General features: G+C 41.3%; 1 protein-coding gene and 1 long non-coding RNA gene across 2 annotated transcripts; both read left to right on the plus strand.

Annotated features, from left to right (window-relative positions):
- Nucleotides 1-7,698: 7,698 nt before the first annotated feature.
- LOC123732756 (uncharacterized) lies at nt 7,699-8,319 on the plus strand. The gene is made up of 3 exons (XR_006763393.2): nt 7,699-7,852; nt 8,020-8,064; nt 8,259-8,319. It is a non-coding gene; the product is annotated as an uncharacterized LOC123732756 (long non-coding RNA).
- Nucleotides 8,320-9,298: 979 nt separating this feature from the next.
- LOC123732755 (voltage-dependent calcium channel subunit alpha-2/delta-3-like) lies at nt 9,299-11,731 on the plus strand. Its single transcript, XM_082959558.1, has 4 exons — nt 9,299-9,395; nt 9,523-9,640; nt 10,752-10,862; nt 11,503-11,731. The coding sequence occupies exons 1-4, from the start codon at nt 9,314-9,316 to the stop codon at nt 11,729-11,731; spliced, it is 540 nt and encodes a 179-aa protein (XP_082815684.1). The 5' UTR covers nt 9,299-9,313.
- Nucleotides 11,732-13,665: the final 1,934 nt, after the last annotated feature.

Raw genomic sequence — 13,665 nt, forward strand, 5'->3', positions numbered from 1 at the left:
AGGATCCAGTTGAAGAGGGAGGATTTTAGGCCCTGGGTACTTAGCTTAGAGATGAGCTTTAAGGGGAACTATGGTGTTGAACGCTGAGCTTTAGTCAACAAACAGCATTCTCATGTAGGTGTTCCTTTTGTTCTGTTGGGAAAAGGCAGTGTGGAGACCAATAGCGATTGCATCATTTGTGGATCTGCTGGGGCGGTATGTGAATTGTAGTGGGTTCTAGAGTTTCTGGGATTATGGTGTTGATGTGAGCCATGACCAACCTTTGAAAGCGCTTCATGGCTACAGATGTGAGTGCTACGAGCCAGTAGTCATTTAGGCAGGTTGCCTTGGCGTTCTTGGGCACAGGGACTATGGGGGTCTGCTTGAAACATGTCGGTATTACAGACTCAGTCAGGGAGAGATTGAAAATGTCCGTGAAGACACTTGCCAGTTGGTCAGTGCATGCTCTCAGTATGTGTCCTGGTAATCTGTCTGGCCCTGCAGCCTTGTGAATGTTGACCTGTTTAAAGGTCTTACTCACATCGGCTAAGAAGAGCGTGATCTCACAGTCGTACGAAACAGCTGGTGATCTCATGCATGGTTTAGCGTTGCTTGCCTTGATGCAAGCATAGAAGGCATTTAGCTCGTTTGGTAGGCTTTCGTCACTGGGCAGCTCACGGTTGGGTTTCCCTTTGTAATCCATAATAGTTTGCAAGCCTTGCCACATCCGACGAGCATCAGAGCCAGTGTAGTAGGATTCAATCTTAGCCCTGTATTAATGCTTTGCCTGTCTGATCGTTCGTCTGAGGGCATAGCAGGATTTCTTATAAGCATCTGGATAAGTGTCCCTCTACTTGAAAGCGGCAGCTCTATTACAGGATGTTGCCTGTAATCCATGGATTCTGGTTGGCATATGTACGTACAGATGACGTCGGTGATTGATGTGGTATACTCCTCAATGCCATCGGATGAATCCCAAAACATATTCCAGTCTGTGCTATCAAAACAGTCCTGTAGCTTAGCAAGCGTGTCATCTGACCACATCCGTAATGAGCGAGTCACTGGTAAGTCCTGCTTGAGTTTTTGCTTGTTAGCAGGAATCAGGAGGATAGAATTATGGTCAGATTTGCCAAATGGAGGGCGAGGGAGTGATTTGTACACATCTCTGTTTGTGGAGTGAAGGTGGTCTAGAGATTATTTTCTCTGGTTGCACATTTCACATCCTGGTAGAAATGAGGTAAAATGGATTTAAGTTTTCCTGCATTAAAGTCCCCAGCCACTAGGAACGCCGCTTCTGGATGAGCATTCCCTTGTTTGCTTATGGCCTTATACAGCTCGTTGAGTGAGGTCTTAGTGCCTGCATCGGTTTGTGGTGGTAAATAGACAGCTGCAAAAAATATAGATAAACTCTCTTGGTAAATAGTGTGGTCTACAGCTTATCATGAGATATTCTACCTCAGGCGAGCAAAACCTCTAGACTTCCTTAATATTAGAGATTGTGCACCAGTTGTTATTGACAAATAGACACAGACCACCACCCTTCTTCTTACTGGAGGTTTATTGTTCTGTCTTGCCGATGCAGGGAAAACCCAGCCAACTGTATATGATCCATGTCCTCGTTCAGCCATGACTCGGTGAAACATAAGATACGGATGGTAAAGCAGGATTATCCACTTGCAGACGAATTCTCACCAGGCATCAGGATCTGCGGCCCCTGTATCGGCGTCTCCTCTTCATGCGAATGACGGGGCTTTGGGCCTGGTCTGTGAAGAGACGTAAATCTTTCTCCTTCAATTCATTAAAGAAAAAATCTTCGCCCAGCGAGGAATCGCTGTTCTGATGTCCAGAAGCTCTTTTCGGTCATAAGAGACGGTGGCAGAAACATTATGTACAAAACAAATTACAAACAACGCAAAAAAACATCCAGAATAGCACAATTGGTTAGGAACCCATAAAACGGCAGCCATCCCCTCCGGCACCATTCATATTTAACACAGGTAGAACAATTTAGCGTACAAGCAGCCATGAATAAGTCTATGAGTAAACCTGTTGGAGCTTTAGTGAATTAGAGTGAACTAACAATGCAATTGCAAAGTAAGGGATACTTACTAGTTGGTCTCACTGTGATGTCAGGGGTCAAAGTAGAAGTAACAGTCGAAACTGCTGGAAAGTAATACAAGTGAATTATGTATCTGATTACACAAGAAGAAAGGTATTCATTATTTCTGATAGAGAACAACACAACTCAGTCAGTAGAAAGATGAAATGTTCACAATTTCATAATTTGGCATATTATTATTAAAACCCAGACCCTTAAAAGCTTATGGTGTACCATGGGATACCCCGTTAACATCCCACATAATGCTTACATGGATATTCCCTTCATTAACTTCTAGAATAGTCTCTGCCACTTATGATTGCCTGCTGTCTGTTAAATGCTCTACATTGGGTGTCACTCTAGTATGGAACCGTGAAATGCAGGGCTGGGGCACGACCTGAACTGGGATACCGTTTGGGAAAATGTATTTTTTACCTCTAAAAACCCAGCACACCAGCTTACACATTATAAGCTTATACATTGAAGTTATGCAACCACATTTAGACATTTTAAGATGAAGCTGATTCCTACTCCAATATGTGACAGATGTCATATGAATACTGTTGGAACACTAATGTTTTGGGAATGTCCTGTGGTGTCCCAGTTCTGGTCACATGTTTCAGATTTCCTTACAAACATGTGTTTCCCTGTGAAGATCCACCTTTATTTTTGTTGAATGATAACTCTTCATTTGTACTGCAACTGGTTCAGAAAATAATCATTTATGTGGCAGCAAAAAAGTTTATTCTTAGTGGATTACCCCTACAATCCTCTTGCCTCAAACATGGTTATTACATTTTCAAGATATTGGTCGTATAGAGCGATCAGTGGCCATGATAAACAAAGCTCTGGCAAATACTATTGAGGCATGGGATGTATTAACCAAAACTCTATCAGATATCAACACCTCTTGAACAAGCAATGGACCTACATGGTAAGGGAGTTGGGGGACGACATTTTATCTTCTGAGAATAATATAGAATATTTTTAATTGTAAACTTCACTTCCTTCCTGTAAATGTCTCATTTGTCTGAGAAAAGAAAGTCAGCTAGAGATGGATGCTTAACCAGAACGCTTTCTGTGGAGCTTTGACCTCCTGGGCACACGCAAGAGAGAGACTGTTTAATAACAGTTAACACACAACACAACTTATTACGCCACTAAACTAAAATCATGTGGCCACTTTGGGGTGTCAGTTGTCAAAGTAGAACTAGTAGTTGAACCTGGTGCAAAGCAAAGTCATTGGATCTGATTATACAAAAATGAAGGTATTTAAATAGGTTTATTTAATTAACGAGATATAAACCTATTTTTTTTAATAAGGGGAAATTGAGAGTAAAAACCTGGGTAAAATAAATCTAGTCTATTTGTTTAGGTCCTATCTGCTAACTACAGAAAGATGACTAACACACCTGATGTAGGATTCACTGCTGTACTGGAGGTCAAAGGAGAGGTCAAACCTGGTGAGAAGAGATTACACAAGAACACACGTAAATTAATTTAAGATCTAAGGTCATTCAAATAGCAGAAAGAGAGAAGTACACGACACATTACCTACATATCAGATGGACTGAAAGTACACAAATCTGGACTGAAATTACAAGCAGCAATGAATGGGTCAATTCATAAGTTGGATGGAGCTTTAGTGAATTAATGTGAACAAAAATATACATGTAGGTTAAAATTAGTGGATCTACTTACTGGAAGTTGCTGTCACTGTGGTGTCTGGGGTCAAAGTAGAAGTAACAGTTGAAACCAGTGGGAAGCAATATGATTACACAAGAATAAGGTATTACATAATGTTGGTCTCTTAATTTTACAGGCCCATATTCTAAACCATTGACTGTACAATTTGTATTTGCAGAGATGGTCATTTAGAGGCCCAACACACCTTCTGTAGGACTCACTGTCTTGCTGGGAGGCAAAGTAGATCTAGGACCTGGAGTCATACCCACTGAGAAAACACATATTAATGAAATTAGCATTTTATTAAAGATCGTATTAATGATTATCATGTTGTTGTTGGCCTTTTTAAATTCCTTTATGACTTGTCTTTTCAAAGTGGGCAAAGTAAGACTATAAAAATCACTACGGACAGATTGCTTCTAGTCCTGGTAGATTATATTTCTCCTCATTATAGAGATGATAAGACCAATTCATAATGTGATAAAGTCTTTCAGGACAGATAAGGTGTTGATTGTTGTTGACAGTTTCCTAGAATGAAGTCACCATGTTATCTAACAGCAGAAGTATAACAGCGCATAGATATGATCTAAACACTGAACCAGTTCAACAAAGAATTTAAACTACACAACCTGGGACTCAACACCAGATCAGCCTGGGATCTGGCCCAGAATAAGGCAGTGTGGAGATCCATATGTCAAAGTGCTATGCTCCAAGGAGCGAGCGAAAGTGAGTGAGTGATTGAGTTAGTGGTGGAGGGAGGGTCAGAATTAATATAGTCATTTTAAACAAATCAAAGGGTAGTCAGATCATGAAGACCTGCAGCACTGATAGATTCTTAATGTATAGATAATGACTCACCTGTAAAGTTGTACCCATCACTGCGTGGAGAGAGAGAGTTTGGTCCTGAGCTCACTCTGTAATCACAGCTCACCTCCCTACTCCTCACTGACTGTAGACTTCTAAAAAGATCATTCTCCTCCACAGAGAATTGACAGAACCAGCATTTGGAATCTGTGTGTTTCGTCTTCCAGATGTGTGCTTTTATAAGATGCTTACTCTGCTCTCCAACATACAGGTTACAGGTGGTGTCATAACTGACAGAGCCAGGAATTAAACAGGTGATGATGAAGTTCTCTTTCAGACTGACTGTAATATTTGGTTTCTGACCTGTTGGGAGAGGACAACGACTTAATGAAGTACAAGGCACACTATTCTGCATATAAAAATATACTGTAGAGCCTACAGTCTTTCACAATGCAAGTTCAAATCATGATGGTCATAAACATGACATGGACTTGTGATTTGTTTAACTATTTTGAATTAACTTGGACTGTGATTTAAAAACATTAATTAAAATTAATTGATTTGTTCAAAATAAGTTAGCTATAAATTAAGTATTTGTCCAATGGGCACAGACGTCAGTTCCACACCTAGTGTTGATTTACATTTCATTGAGTTGTCAGATAATGTGAATTCAAAGTGAAATCAACAACATTTCAGCCATGTCATTAGATTTAGGTTCAAGTTGGGTGAAAAAAAGACCAACATTCCCAAAATTATTTTGGCAAATCCAATACATTTTCCACATTGATTTAATGTCATCAGAAGAAAAACTATTTTTTGTTGAAAAGACAGTTTTTGCCCATACTAACAAGTCTGCACTTAAAAAATGTACATATAATACATATTTCTGTATTTTTATGGAAGTATCTTACCTATAATAATGTATTTATCACTGCGGGGAGACAGAGAGTGTGATCCTGTGTTCACTCTATAGTCACAGCTCACATCTCTCTCCAACTGCAGATGCCTGAACAGATCATTCTTGGTAACATTGAAGGTACAGAATAGTTTGGATAATGCTGTGTTAAATGTCCTGACCCAAGCCTCTTTGTAGGCCTGAGTCTGGTCTCCAGTGTACAGGTTACAGCTATGACCATCACTGACAGACTCAGGAAGTACACAAATAATGGTGATGTCATGAGAAGATTCGTCATTGACACTAATGTCTGGTTTCTGCAGTTCCCCTGTGAGGAGAACACATCAATAACTGTCCATACTGTAGGTTCATGAGAAAACAAACCTCTTTCTGTACTAGATAAATAAAAGAGTAAGAAACAAATCGTTTGTATATGTTAACTTGACATTACATATTCCAATCTGATTCCAGTGAGCCAATCAGATCAGTGTATTCATAAAAATAATACTATTTTACCAAGAATAGTGATAGGCGCAGGATGACTGTGCGTCGATGGATAGTGAGTCTCTACTGTGTAATGACATCTCAGTTTGATGTCAGACGCAGAGACGTGACTTCAACAAAAAGAAGGACACTGTAATCGGTGTTCTTCTTTCAACTCTCCCCGGGACCGTACAAACAAAGGCCAGGGTAATGGCTATCAAAAAAATAATATAAATAAATAAAATAACAGTTGGTGCTAAACCTATAACAGGGAATCCTACTGTCCTGGAATTCATCATAGTCTCTGGCTCATAACCACTCTCCCCCCTCTGCCCCTTCAGGGAGCACAAACAATAACCAGTCAATTGGCCTCAGGTGAGCTCATCAGTAGTGGCTGTACTGTGGCCCACCTCCAGCAGAGGGCGGAGTCGGACCACTTGACCCGGCTGATCCCTCACACACCCTAAAGCCAAAGATTTGTTGCCAGCTGAGATCACGCGGTAATCTTGCATGGCGACTACTACGGAGTATGGGGACAAGGGAGTGACTTCTGGAAAATGTGGATTTAAACGTTTATTTTTACCACAGTTCACACATTTTATAGCCCGTACCGATCGGTAAGGCATTCCGTATTATAGATTTGTCTTGTGACTGGAAAGGTTTCACGGAAATAGGTCAATCAGAGGGGCTGATTAATATGTTTTCGGGGTACGGGATGTCACCTGCACTGACAGGAGACTAGATTAATGTGTACAAGTCTCACTGAGCGAAGAGGCTAACTACACCCTATATCAGAGACACAGATACACCGAATCGTCATGGTAAAACCTATCAGAGACACACTGAATCGCCATGACAACCCACAGAGATACAGTACACAGGGTTAACTAAAGATATCTATTGAGTGGGGTGTGGGGGTGGAAAATAGGCTACAGATGAAATTCAACCACAAGTTAGGGAGAGTGAGCTATTGTATATTAGAGAAGCTGGGTTGTTGTACAGCTCATCTCTCTCACTGCTGTCTGTAATTAATGTGCCCCACTTTCTTCCCACTGAGGGAAAGAGAGGATCAGGATCTCACTGTTGTTCCCTGTTGTCTACCAGCCTCTACCTTCCTCTAACTGCTGTCATCACTTAGTCTGTTGTAAAATATCCCTCCTTTACTGTCACCTCCCCTGTTTAATACTATAACCTCCTCCAACAATCCCTGTCCCCAGAGGTTCTGTAGTGCTAGTACCAGAACAGGTTTTTATTTCATAAGAACACATCCCTCTCTCTGTGTCAGAATCACTTCTAACATCCTGGTTGTAGACTACTGATGGGATTCCATCACTGAGTGTAGTGCTGTGGGTTGCTATTGCCAGCTGAAGGCTGTGGGTATGGTGCCATCTTTTGGCTAGAAAATGATTATTCCCTTTTGTTTCTGTGACTTGGTTTTCCAGCTGTGATTATGCTGAGGTGCTGAGGGTGGAATGGAATATATAGTGTATTTTATAAGATCTATTGAAATAGTAGGAATTGTTATTTTCCATTTACACAGCATTTGTTGATTGAGGCTAATGTTCAGGAAATGAGAATAAGAGCGTGGTTTTGGCCAGCACTGCCATACAACTGCTGGATGACAGGAAGTCACCTATTGTTGCTTGTAAGCTCCCTGAAAAGCCCCTAACTTCTCCCTTAACTTCTCCCTAACATAGAGAGCTACTGTACCTGTTATAGGCTTGTAACTATAAATCCCCCTCTGAAGACATGTGAAGAAACTCTTTAATACATGTTTAATTCCTCTTCTAGATGAACAGTGTGCTGACTGTGTTCTGTTTGTGTTTTTGTTAAAACCCACTATAGCCGTTGGGATTCAGATGAAGCTGGATTTCTTTCAGAGGAAGTTCTGGACCGCTAGTAGACAGGTAGACACACACACACACACACACACACACACACACACACACACACACACACACACACACACACACACACACACACACACACACACACACACACACAATATCCAGTGCTGTGAGACATGCTTTATGGATTATTCTAATAATTTATTCATCTTATTGATTCGATCCAGTGTGCTGCTCTGGATGGGAAGTGCACCATTAGCTGTGATAATGAGGTAAGACCAGACAGTAGGTGTCTGTCACTGACTCATGCTACTTCCTGTTTCTTAGCCCGTTGTCCGTGTCTCAGCTTTTCTACTTCCTGTCTGTACTGTCTGCGACCTTTCTCTGTTTCCTCTCAGTATTGAATTATTAAATGATGTCATGCTTTGAAGATCTGAATTAATGTTCCTTTCTTTCTATCTAACAGGACATTAAGTGTTACCTTATAGACAACAACGGATTTATTCTGGTCAGAGGACTACTCTCAGGTACCATTAATAATATACTAAATATGTGTGCGTATTGTCCTGTAGCTCCCCTGGTTCTTAGTATTTGCCTTTAAATAAACATCTTCTTCCTCAGACGGGGCTGTTCTTTGGAGAGGTGGAGAGTGCTGTTATGAACAAGCTGCTTCTCATGGGCTCCTTCAAAAGGTTAGAGGAGAAATCATGTTACAGTCATTACCCTGAACACACACACACACACACACACACACACACACACACACACACACACACACACACACACACACACACACACACACACACACACACACACACACACACACACACACACACACACACACACACACACACACACACAATGAATGGTCTATTTTCTCTTCTCTCTAGGATCACTCTGTATGACTACCAGGCTCTCTGTAGAGAGTATGCTGGCAGCAGTGACAGCGCACGCTCTTTATCACATGTAAGTACTGCCCCTAAATATTATCACATGTAAGTACTTCCCCTAAATATTTTCACATGTAAGTACTGCCCCTAAATATTATCACATGTAAGTACTGCCCCTAAATATTGTCAAATGTAAGTACTGTCCCTAAATATTGTCACATGTACGTACTGTCCCTAAATATTATCACATGTACGAACTGTCCCTAAATATTATCACATGTAAGTACTGTCCCTAAATATTTTCACATGTAAGTACTGTCCCTAAATATTTTCACATGTAAGTACTGTCCCTAAATATTTTCACATGTAAGTACTGTCCCTAAATATTTTCACATGTAAGTACTGTCCCTAAATAGTATCACGTGTACGTACTGTCCCGAAACTACTCATCAGACTTACATACATCCAGTCAATACTAATTATTTAATGTCTTCTCTCCCAGCCCTTCTCCATAGTGAAATGGCTCCTGACCAAACTTGTCATGTGAGAATAATAAAATAATCACCTTGATACGATAAAATGAGATGCACTGATTATCAACCACAGTACATATTATTGTATTATTATATCAATGTATGTTTGTGTTTTCCTCATCAGTTTCCTGCTGGAGTTCAACCTTTACAGCTGGTGGCATGTTGATCTCTCAGTCAAAGGTCAGTGTGTGCAAGAATATACCTTGAGGTGTGTGTGTGTGTGTGTGTGAGTGCTTGTACACATGCATGTGTGTGTGTGAGTCTTTCGTGTCTTTATTATGTTAAGATTTACATGTCCCATTTCCAGCCCAAAAGTCGAGGGGTAAGACCATGATGGTGCCATGTGACACGGAGTACCCTGCCTTCGTCTCTGAGCGTACCATCAAAGAGACCACGGGAAACATCGACTGTGAGGGCTGTGCCAGGTACTTGTAACACAGTTCCCTTACCTGTGTATTAGGCACCGATAAACTCACTTAACCTGTGTGTTGATGGTGTATACACAATACAGGGTAATTTCATGCGTTAGTTCTGGGATAGACGCCCCGCTAGCGGGACAACTTACGGTGAAACTGGAGGACGCGCAATTCAAATAAATAATCATAAACATTATGGATATTAAACATTTAGGTACATACAAGCGTCTTATATCAGTTGAAAGCTTAAATTCTTGTTAATCTAACTGCACTGTCCGATTTACAGTAGGCTTTACAGCGAAAGCATGCCATGTGATTGTTTGAGGACGACGTCCCACATCAAAATATTTTGCCACCGGCACAGGTTTCATAAATTCACAAATAGCGATTAAATATTCACGTACTTTTTGAAAATCTTCCTCTGATTTGTCATCCAAAAGGTCCCAGCTATAACATGTAGTGTCGTCTTGTTAGATAAAATCCTTCTTTATATCCCAAAAAGTATTTTTAGTTGGCGCCATCGATTTGAGTAATCCACTCGTTCAACATGCCAAGATAGGAATCCAAAAATCTACCCCTAAACTTTGTTTCAACAAGTCAAAATAAGTTTCTATTTAATCCTCAGATACCCTAAAATCGAATTAAATTATACACGAATTTCCAAGTCTGTGTCCCTGTAGTAAAACTCATTATTCTTACTCGTTTTGGAAGAAACAAGCCTGAAACCTTGAACAAAGACTACTGACACCCAGTAGAAGCCATAGGAATTGCATACTGGGAGCTAGATTTCATTATTTCCCTATACGTTCCATTTTAATAGCATGGGCTCTCTCAAAAAAAAACATTGTTTTTTCTATGGATTTTCTCCTACCATATCTATTGTGTTAGTCTCCTACATTATTTAATCATTTCTACAAACTTCAAAGTGTCTTCTTTCCAATGGTACCAATTATATGCATATCCTGGCTTCAGGGCCTGAACAACAGGCAGTTTACTTTGGGCACGTCAGTCAGATAGGAAGTGGAGAAAATAGGGGCCTAGCCTTATGTTAAAAGCATCAACTGAATCAACTCAACTCTCTCTCTCTCTTTCTTTCTCCTTCAACTCAACTCTCCCTCAGATCTTTTGTAATTCAGCAGATTCCCAGCAGTAATCTCTTCATGGTTGTCGTGGACAACAAGTGTGACTGCAGCTCTGCCCCCCTGGTTTCCATGGATCCCATCGAGATTATGTATATCCTTTACTAACCCTCAATAAGTTTGAGTGTATTTTTAGTACAAAGCTTTTGTGAGTGTTTTTTAGTATAAATGTTTTGTAAGTAGATGGGTTTTGTAAGTTAACTGTAAGTGAACTCTGAACTTAGACTTTAGTGTTCTGAGAGCGTGAATAGCTTCTTCATTGTCAAAGGTATTAATACATGTCTCATACATGTAGGTATTTAGGAAGCGTGCATTACTGTTTGGTTGTCTCATCATGCTAGAATGATGTTGCAGAAACGGTCACCACAGTATCAGTTAAATGTATCTGAGGTGTCTGAGGTGTGGTTCATCATCAGTATTTCTATAACCCCTTTGCACACAATGAGTCTCTGAAATGTGATAGGCTGAAGTTTCAGAAAGACAGAAAGTGGCCAGAATCGTGTCATCCTTTTCACCCCGAGGTACGCAGTGTGTAGATATGTGTGCGTCGGCGTCACAATTCTGTGATTACACGGAAAGTACATGAACGCCTGTTTATGAGTGTATATTAACATGACATTAAGCATTTTTGTGACCATCTGTATATTGTCTGAAGCATATAGATATATAGTGTATGTATTAATTCATTTCTATGGTCTGAAACTCCTGTGATGCCCCATGTGTCTGATGCAGGAGAATGCCATGGAGTGTGGAGGAGCAGCAGGCCTCTCTGCCCCCCTTACAGCAGCACTGCTCCCCCTACTGGCCACTCTCATTAGCAGGTGACCACACCGTCCTTGAGGCCCACCGTCCTGGACCCAACAATGGACCTAACACTGGAGAGATTGATAGACAGGCGCACCATCAAATGCTGACAACGCACAGGGAGCCTCGCCAACAAGAAGTACTTGCTCACAACTAACTGAGTTGCTTATTACCAACAGAGTGATGTACCAATTGTAAAGCATCTCCCTGACCAGCAGAGAAATAAGAAATTAGACATTGTTCAAGAGAAACAGAACAATATTCCAAGGGGAAAACAATATGGACATTAGACCGAACAAATATACCTGCGAGCAGCAATGAACGGGTTTCACAGGATGACAGAAAGGACACAAGATCAGTTGGATAACAAAGCCAGCCCTCTGTGATGTAAGAACTATCTTCCTTTATGTGCAGTCAATGAAAGCATTACCATGTTGATTTAAATTTCAGTTGGTTCACTCCACATTAGCGTTCCTAAATACTTCAATACACTCTCACAGCTGTAGTACGCTGACTGCAAGCGGCAGGACAGGATTTTACAGAATAAAATATCCACTTTTCCCTAACATGGGCAACAATATGTGATTATACAGATATACTAATCACAATATTTGACATAATTTATTTGCATGAGACAAAGTCCACTTGATCAATAGTTATTGCTCTAGTATCATATGGTGGCACTGGTGACGATGAGATCTATAGTGCCACCATTTGGTCTGGTGCAGCCATCTAAGGTTGCAGTGACTTCATATTCACATAGCTTCTATGGACATACATAAGGTTTACATACCACATTTCATTGCCCCTTGTCCATCGGCTCAGTTCTTGTAGCCAGTTGCCCATGGTGGAATTATCTGCAGGGCTTGACATTAACTCTTTCTGCCACTTGTCCTTCATACAAGTAAGACAGATTTTTTACTTGTCCGAACGGTTAAGGAGAACTGGCCAAAACCTCCCTCTGTTAAGGTGAGAGCAATGCAGATAATTGCAAAGCCTACAAGTCCAGCGTTCATCAAAGCACAGCTTCCCTGCCACGACCTGCCTACACTCTCGGCTCTGTCTTATATCAGTTTCTCAGAGTTTTGGTCAGAGTCTTGTAAGCAGGCACAGGTGTGAGCAATTAGTTAATGATTTTGTGATATCTTCCCTTACAAGCTGTCCTACAGCTTCACCACACTATCCCCATCCTGGGTGGAAAAGACCATCCCTGAGTTTTTCCAAAGCCATGTGGTACCTTTGGACTACGCTGGTGGCTGCCAGTCTTGCACTGGTCATGCTCCCCGAGACAGTTTGGCTCCCGTTGACCTTCCTCCCACTGAAAGAGATGCTGCTGGTGCTTCCCGTTGCTGAAGAATGCCGGAAGTACTGTCTCATAGATGCTGGAGGTCAGATGACGCCTATCGTGTGCTAGATGCAGCTGGCAACAGCAGCCCTGGATGCAGAACAGCGTCTCTCCGGGATAATCCACAGCCGACTGGAACCCCTGCCTGTGATAACCCAACTGGGTCATGGGTTGACCTCCAGTTGGTGGGAAGGCCTGCGAGGTTGGGCAGGAAATCTCTCTCTCTCCCACCTAGCTGGGTCGTACCGGAGTCTCTGCAAATGTCAAGTTCAGTTTAAGGACCTCTCTCCATCCAGTTCTATACGGCAGAGGACATCTAAAACCTGCTCTATCACTTGGAAAGGGTGTTTGTAGCACCTCTGTAACTTAGGACATACCCCCCGCTTCTTAGCCTTATTTCGAACCCAAACCAATTCAACCACAGATTAATATAGATAATTGGCACGAAAATCAAAGTTAACTTTCTGCTGACCGGAGGCATTAGCTTGGTGTCTTTTCACTGACCGCACTAATGTAGACAAAGTGTCATCCAGCCACAATACATATTCACTGACAGATGTACAATTTTTCCTGTGATCTATGTCAAGCATCACATCGACTAGAAGAACAATTTCTTAACCAAACAGCACTTTGAATGGGTTGAACCCGGTACTTGCATGAAAACGACTATGATAGACCATCATGACATACGGTAGAAGAACATCCCAGTTCAACACACTGTCCCCCATCCTGGATGGAAAAGACCG

This window comes from Salmo salar, chromosome 12, assembly GCF_965601325.2.
Source record: "Salmo salar chromosome 12, fSalSal1, whole genome shotgun sequence".
Lineage (NCBI taxonomy): Eukaryota > Metazoa > Chordata > Actinopteri > Salmoniformes > Salmonidae > Salmo > Salmo salar.

What these genes read in the sequence shown, in the direction of transcription:
- LOC123732755 (XM_082959558.1), top strand. Translation starts at nt 9,314, where the DNA reads ATGTATGTTTGTGTTTTCCTCATCAGTTTCCTGCTGGAGTTCAACCTT. An exon ending in TGTTGATCTCTCAGTCAAAG is followed by an intron (nt 9,396 to 9,522) that starts GTCAGTGTGTGC and finishes TCCCATTTCCAG; the next exon opens with CCCAAAAGTCGAGGGGTAAG. An exon ending in GACTGTGAGGGCTGTGCCAG is followed by an intron (nt 9,641 to 10,751) that starts GTACTTGTAACA and finishes ACTCTCCCTCAG; the next exon opens with ATCTTTTGTAATTCAGCAGA.